At 36.7% G+C, this 8607-nt stretch overlaps 1 protein-coding gene across 1 annotated transcript; it reads right to left on the bottom strand.

Moving 5' to 3' along the window:
- Positions 1 to 7337: 7337 nt before the first annotated feature.
- On the bottom strand, positions 7338 to 8093 carry LOC122093089 (fasciclin-like arabinogalactan protein 6). The gene has a single exon (XM_042663339.1). The coding sequence runs from the start codon at positions 8091 to 8093 to the stop codon at positions 7338 to 7340; it is 756 nt and encodes a 251-aa protein (XP_042519273.1).
- Between the last annotated feature and the right edge of the window lie 514 nt (positions 8094 to 8607).

Raw genomic sequence — 8607 nt, forward strand, 5'->3', positions numbered from 1 at the left:
CAAGCTATGGGTGAGATTTCCACTTTTTATGAGGGTAGGTGATCATGTAGCTCCCATTGTGTCTGGACTCTAGGGTCATGCTGCCTTTTAGGTTTCTTTTTCCCATTTACAATAGTTTGAACCAACTAGTATTTGAAGGGAAAGTGCTACCATGTTGCTGCCCCGTAGAATCTTGCATGCACAGTTGGTTCCACATCTGTACAAATCTGGCTTTGTTATACTCCTAATGATTTTGTGAGTCGTTTATTGGAGTCTGACGAGGAATGCAAACTATTGCTTGGGATGAATAAAATGTATTTTTTAGCTTTTTATCAGTATTTTTAGAGAATCAGGTCATCTTCACGATACTATTCATATACTATGGAATCAAGTAGCCAACTTCCTACACATAATTTCCCTCAACCAACATGATGAGATCTTTACATATCTCCTAGATCTCTGTTTATGTTGGCCTAATACTTAATTTCAACCTATTGCTATAGTTTTTTACTGTGTTTAGTCAGTACAGTTGAATAACAAAGGATGTAAGAAGGCTAGCCAACATTGCTGTGCCTAAAACCTTCTCTACCTGAAGAGAAAACTCTTGGTAAAGTCAACTCTCAAAATGGAAAACACTTCAAACATCCTGGTCAAAAAGTAGACGGGTAATTCATGGGAAATTTAGAGAGCTTAAAAAGACTTCAAATCAGTATAATATTAGCATATGATCCATGAGTTCTGCAACCTAGCAGCCCATGTGACCAACCTGTTTCAATTTTATGGTTCAGCTCCATAATTGAGCCAATGGTGCAGGCTATTGAACTGAATATTGCAGAATAAACAAGTTTCCTTGTCATACCCAATGATCAACTCATAAATTAGTAAATGTGGGGTGAAAAACAAAATTTAACTCAAATTGGGAGGCAGACCTATTGGTTGCTAAAGGAAAACAAGGAATTCAATTCTATGCAAATGCCCATGAAAAAAAATCAGATTATCCCACCTAACAGAAAAAAATTATGGGAGAGATGAGGTATAGCTTTGAGAATCCCATTTAGTAGAGATTTAAATCTTTATTGTCTTTGCCACATATTAAACTTGAGCAGGACAAACATGACTACTTCTGAACTTAGTTGCAAATGAATATAGGAATAAAATAACTTTATTCCAAAAGGAAACCACATATAATGATAAATTTCCTAGTGAAAATGCTGGATATAAGAAGAAAAAGAGTATTGCATCAATGAATGAATCACTCACACTCCCACACAAAAGAGGCCAAATGAAGTATAGAATAATCTTGAGTCTACACCTACCTTGTAGGCATGGTTTGAAATCTCGCCGAAATTTCGGGGCAATTTTGGAATTTTGGTGTTTTTTATTTTTTTGTTGAAAAGAAATAAGGCCCGAAATAATATTTGTACAAAATTTCGGTTGAAATTTCAGTATTTCGGCCAAGATTTCGGTATTGTTTTGATATCTCACCTGTCTCGGTACATTCCATGTGTTATAAATATCATATCTCGGTCGAAATTTCGGTATTTCGGTTGAAATTTCGACACTGTCTCGCCTATCTCAGTGGTTTCAGTTTCATTTGCATATTTTGAATGAAAAACACTCCAAGTCTCCAACAAGCCCCTGATTAACCACATCATCACACATTTTGATTTCCATTGGACTCCTACAAGATCTACACATTCAAATTTTAGGAAAGTTAAAGTTCTTTCTCCAAAAGCAGGGAAAATTTTTAGAATTGTTCAACGGTTGCTGCCAAACAAAAGTGCAACTCTAAAACAATGTCACATCCTAATATTTTTGCATTTTTATATTTTAAGCATGTTTATTAACCTTAAAATAAATTACCCCACCAAGTTTCAAGTCAAAATATGGTCGTTTAACCACCGAAACAAACAAAAAAAATACACCATTTCAGCCGAAATTTTGCCGAGTCAAAATGAAACGAAACTTCAGTTTCTGAATCCACTGAATCCACCGAAACACCGAAATGAAACGAGATTTCGAATCTTGCTTGTAGGTCAGTAGTTCATGGAGTTCGCTCTTACAATCCTAGAAACTTAAATAAAGAAAGAAAAAAAAAATATATATATATATATATATATATTCTTGAATAACACCAAACTTTGTTTCCAATATGTCTGTAATAGATAAAGCTTGCCACATAAGTTGAATTTATCCAACTGGTGAATTTGCATAAATATTTTTCCTTTGGTATCATGAAGAATCAATGACAAGCACTGCAATGTGAATTGTGGCTCGAATAAAAATCTTCCCTTACTGAAAGTAAATAGTTTTGAAAGTCATTGTTTGCATGATCACCTAGTTCCATGCCAAAGCGGTCATATGATCAGTTCAATTAGTCTTGTGATGGACTACCAATGACAATCTCAGACATAGTTCTACCAAAAAACAACTTAGGAACTGCATCTCCTCCAATAAGATCTTATTCTGCCGGTCAGATTCCTCTAATTTTCTCTTCCCAAAATCAAAGAAATGGTGGAATATATAGACATAATCATAAGACAATAAATGAACAGACTTGAATGGTGAAACAAGATCATCTGAGTCGAGTTGAGGACAACGAATAAAAGCATCCATTCACAGATAATGTACAGTGGTGATTGTACTCCATGAGTTTGATATCCGTGTTTCAAGACAACAATCAGATATTTGGATTATATTTGTTTTGGCACCAAAATCTTCCCTGTGCTACGATTAGTTAACAGTGTTAATATGTGCGTGGGTGTGCCAGAATCCTTTTTGATCAGATTCAAAATCAAATCTGACTTTGATCAAACGATCTAGGTTCCACTCTTCCCCCGATAGCTCCAGGGACATTTATTAATCAAAACCTCCAAAGGATGAGACAATAAATTGTATTATATCCCTCAAAAGAGTTTTTGAAATACAAATCACTAAAGCCTAATGTACAGACTCTGTAGATTGGAAATTCAAAGAAGTGAACGTAAGACTTCTACTTCATCTCTAATTCTAAATACAGGAATGAAAAGTACAAAAACGAAATAAAGAGCTGCATTGTTGTTGGGTTTGTTTGATTTGTTGATTGTCCTCTTGTGCGACTTTTTCTCCTTATATACCTTGAATCCTTTAACTGTTCCATAGCCCATGTTGTTTGCCCACCTTGCTAATGAAGTGGTCCTTCCAATGCGCTGTCGCCACCTGTCCCATTAACTTCACCTTATGCAAGCATGCTTTAACCATTCTAGCAAACTGGTATTGTATTAAATGTAGGCGATAAACCGATACAATCAGCCCACATTTACTTTCATATACCCAAAATTGCCCCTGCCACATCATTAGGGCGTATTTTAAATTTTTGGCACCAACAATTTGAGGGTACCAAAATCAATATAATCACCCATTGGAAAGTTCCATCTGTCTGAACAACCAAACCCAGTCCAAATCCACAAAGAACAACCTGTAAGATGATAATAGTCTACCAACAACATATTCATTAACAAACATTCGAGAGATAACATAGAAGAAATTCGCTAAATTAATACACATTCCCATCGAACAACACACTATAATTTTAAAAAATAAATCAATGACAGTCGAGCTAGTGATTATGTTTTCTGGTTTCCAACCATTCATACCCAAACAGAAAGATAGAACTTATTCAATCAACGATTTATGGTGTTTATCAACTTGCATTGAAGAAGAAAGAAAGAAAATCCACCCAACGAAATCAATCAGAACCAAAGCAGAGAGAGAGAGTAGAGAAATTGTAGTCGGCGAAGAATTGGGAGGGGAATGGTGGAATACCATCTGACGACATTGGTAAGTGCAGAGCATCTTCTCGGAGGGCTTGTGACTGTGAGACGATTCCAGCATGAGCTGACCTGAGTCGCTGGGGGTACTCGTTGATGCCATAGGACATTAGGGCCGGACTGATATGATTCTCCGCAGAAGTGAGTCAAGTCGTTGGGGCAAGAAATGGGGTCACAAGAAGGGAAACGAGTCGTTGGAAAAATCAGGGATTTCTAAAAGGGAATCCAAAATCATTGATGCAGTATTCTTTTTCTTCTTATATCTAGCATTTTCACTAGGAAATTTCTCATTATATGTGGTTTCTTCGTGGAATAAAGTTGTTTTATTCCTATATTCATTTGCAACTAACTTCAGAAGCACTTCACCACTTCAATAGAAGTTTCATATAAAAAGCATGAGTGATATGATCCCAAGTACATGTGAAATGGTAGCCTTTGTTTGCTTTAGTATGGAGAAGGGATTTATTCTAAATTGAAAGAGTTAAAAGAGAGTAGGCCTAAAATGACCATATGAGAGTGGTGAGAAAAAACATATATAGATTATGATTGAAATATTGTTTGGCTTTAAATAGAGATGATTGGAGAAATATGATCCACATAACTAACCCTATTTAGATGGGATTGGGCCAAGTTGAGTTGTTGAGTAGTTGTAAATGAAAATGTAAATCATTATGTAAAGAGCCTAAATCTCCCATTAGACTAATTTAAAGGATTTTATATTTTTCTAAGTTATTTGGAGTTATGTCATGAATTTCTTCTCTCTCTTCCCCTTACCCCTTACTGTTTACTCTTTCCTTTTTTTTGATGAAAAAAATAAAATATATTGGCTAAATAAAACTAACTACATCCTGACTTACAATGGATGAGCGCTAGCTTCTCAACAAATCCCAAACACCCCCCCCCCACCGCCACCCCCACTTTGATAATAACGTTGTGAGGATAGTGATGCAAATTTACCTTACCAATTTGGTTTATGGATTATGGATGACAATTTGCCAAATATTTTTTAGAACAAAATTATTATTAGAAAAAGGGAGAAAATCTTGTTGCGTGGCCCTACACCTTGATTGGATGTTTGTGTTCCTCCCTTAGTTGGTCCCTCATTAACACAATGGTCACGAGACTTAATGGTGATCTCAACCCCCCAAAAAATACTACATGTCAATTTTGATATGATCCAAATTTGAAGGACATATTGTCTAGATCATCATCTAATTATGACTAAAATTTCAACCATGTAAATGGTGATTCACAAGCAAATCAAAACCCAAGTCCTAATTGGCATATATGGTTCCCCCCCCCCCCCCCCCCCCATACCAGACCCAATTCATTTTCTTCTCGACTATTCATTCTCTGAGGGGCCAAGAGGGGACCCAAGAGTGGGTCATAGTTACTATCTACTGCTACTATATTGGGGGGGGGGGGGGGGGTTAACTATATATTGTTATTATTATTCTTAATATATTAATCTATTAGATAGGGTGGTATGTAGAAAGGCTTGAACTCGCAACCTACCCTTGAACTTTTTTTTTTTGGGGGTAAGAACCTAGCCTTAAACTTACAATAGGCCTCATAGGGTTTGCAGCAAACCGCTTCCCTACAGCACAAGTCCCGGATTATATTGAGTTGACCAAAACAACAATTTGCATTTTAATTTAGGGATTTCATTAATTAATTCTGTTACCATTTTTTTTTTTAAATTCAATTTTGAGGGTTTATTGGCCAAGCGAAATTTGGTGCAAATAAAGCAAGACGCATATGAGAGGAGTTTATCAAGTGATCAACACTTAAATAGGTACCCCGTTAAACATTGCAAACCTCCAAACCAAGAAGTAGGTGTGCATTTATCCTGTTATCCAAGTGATGTAAATCAGAGTTATCTATGAAGTTTGTTCATCAGGTTCTTTATATTATTAAAAGAGATGTAGGGTGATCAGTGAAGTCTGTTCATCAGGTTCTTTATATTATTAAAAGAGAAGTGTTTACTGGGGAGGGAGAGTGTGATTTCTACACCTGTGCAAACGAGAAGCATCACAAGATGGGTTATTCTCCCTTTCATGGGGATTGATCTTTTAGACCCCATAAATTTAGGAGCAAGGACCACTATAGCACTGTAGAAACTATTTTCCCGTTGTATAATCAACGCTCCAACAGTGTTCATCAACCAAGGGAAGACAACTAACTAGAAAATTTACCTACTTTGTCCAGTTGCTATATAAAATTAACCGTATGTATCCGTGCCAGTGTTATCAATTCGGCCGAATAATTCGCGAATTATTCGGCCGAACCGAATTTTATCAAAAATTCGGACCGAATCCGAATTAAAAATAAAATTCGGTAAAATTCACGATTTAAAAAAAAAATGAATATAAAACGCGAATAATTCGGACCGAATCCGAATTAAACCGAATTATTCGGTCCACTTAAATAGTATTTAAAAAAAAAACAAAAAAAAAATTAAAAATTAATAATAAAAAAAACCAATAAGCTTTTTTGACCGCTTTTTTGACCGAATCCTTAAATTAATCAACCGAATTATTCCGAATAATTCTCCGCCCGAATAATTCCCGAATCCGAATAATCAGCCTTACATTTTAAGTGGGAGACGGCTAATTAGGAATAGCTATAAAACATCCCTTAACAAAACCCACCTTGTCTGTTACAAACAAAAAAATAAACAAAAAACAAAACCCATTTGTCCATCCAATGAAAAAAAGGTGTACTTGAGATTCACGAGGATCTCGCATGTGTAAAGCTTGGAAGGACAAAAACTAGAGTCTTATTTCGAGAATATTAAGAGGCTATCTCATGCATCCACTTTATTAACGGACATGAATCAATGAATCCAATTAAGGGTGTCAAATTGAAACCCAAATTGAAAATCGTATCAAAGTTTAAACTGAATCAAATAAATTGAATCAATCAAATCAAATAAAAACGGGTTAAAATCCAGATCTGAAATGTAGGAATTGCATTTAGTTCGATTCTAGTGAATCATTTGAATTAAAACCGAACTGAATTTGAATACTTATATACTAATATATTATAGGGAAAACAGGAGTTCCTAACCTATCACTCTCTCCCTCCCCTTTTGAAAATGACCCATGCCTCTTCATCTCAACCCCTCATTGGTTAAACCACTAGCCTTCTTTTTTTTTTGGACAGAAACCACTAGCCTTCTAACAAAAGGAAAAAAACCGCTAGCCTGGAAGATAAGAGGTGTGCCAAACCCACTCCCCATATTATAATACTGTTGTGTTATACTATAATAATATATTGAATTGAGCATTGAGCAAGCAGGTAATGAGAGGTTGGAACGTTTACTTATCAGGGTCAACCCATAGAAAACTCGAAAACCCTATTTTGTTTCCAAATTGCAACTCATGGGGCATAGCTTAGTTAGGGTTGACATTGCAATATTTCTTATAGATTACAAGTCACAAACAACAATCAATCAAGGGTACTAAACCAAAACAATTGAGATTGAACAGAAGCAGGAATCAAACACCGAAAGGCTTGAAACAATAACCATGTCTCCCTCTTCCTCGATCACTGTAGCAAAACTCCCATGCAAGCTAATCCAATCCCAGCCACCAAGCCCAGCCCCACATTCCTACCACTAGAACTAGATTTACTATCAGGCGATGCCACTGGCTCTCCACCACTTGAAACCGAAGGAGTTGATGTGTTACTAGCTATGGCAGCGTTTGGAGCCGGTGCAGCTGCTGGCACCCCAAAGAGAGATGTAGGTAACAACACCTTGTCCACCTCATAAACACTCAATGGGGATTGCTCTCTAAGAGGATTGTTCACTGCCGTTGTCACAACACCACTAGTGACATTCACTTGGTTGTTTCCTGAAGTGAAATTTAGGTTATCAACTCCACCATTTTGACTACTTCCTTGAGTTCTCACTGGGTTGCTTACCGATTGAAGGTCAGAAAAGCTGTAATATTTAGGCAACACATGGTACAAAGCAAGCTCTACTTGATCTTGCTGAGAGAGGCTATTGATTGTGCCTGACTTGAGGTTGTTGAATGCGTTATCGGTCGGCGCGAACACCGTCAAGCCTTGGCCGTTGGAATTGTTGAGCTGGTTTTCGATCTGGGTCATTACTTGGGTGCTTTGTAGGAGACGAATGAAGGAGGTGTATTGACCACCTTTCACAAGGATAGCTGTGAGATTCACAGGGCTGGATTCTGGTGCCGGAGCTGACTGGGCTTCTGCCTGAGGAATGACTAGGAAGAAGAGGCATTGTATTAAAGTTACTAATAGAATGGCAGCCAAAGGAGAAGTGGATGCCATTGAGATATGATAGTAATGGACTAGTCTCTGGACTCTCGGTTGTGGTGGTGAGTTTGTGGAAGAGATGGGAATGAGCAATTTATATGGGATAAGGTGGTGGGGCTGAACCTAACTGCCTAGGGGTTGAGAACATGTCGTTGGACATGAGCTGTCGATGGAGTTGGAAGCAAAATTAATTAAGAAAACAGAACTTAAGGGATAACCTAGGTAGTGCATATCATGTAACAAAATCTTCCTAATATTTTCATTAATTTCAATGATTACTTATTGGAGAAGTTTTCCTCCATTGCCCAAAAAAGTTTCAACGACCATCCTTTCTAGGGTCTTAAAACATCTTTTTATTCGATGAAGTCGAAAATGGTTTCCTCTACTGTGAAATACTCTCTTCCGTCCATACAAATGCCATAGTCAAGGAATTCTCTTTCACTATTATTTAAGGAAAATTTAATCTTTATTTATTTACTTCTTCTTCTTCTTCCTTCTTCCTTCTTTTTTTTTTTTGAATGCTGATTTA

The sequence above is a fragment of the Macadamia integrifolia genome, chromosome 11, assembly GCF_013358625.1.
Source record: "Macadamia integrifolia cultivar HAES 741 chromosome 11, SCU_Mint_v3, whole genome shotgun sequence".
NCBI lineage: Eukaryota > Viridiplantae > Streptophyta > Magnoliopsida > Proteales > Proteaceae > Macadamia > Macadamia integrifolia.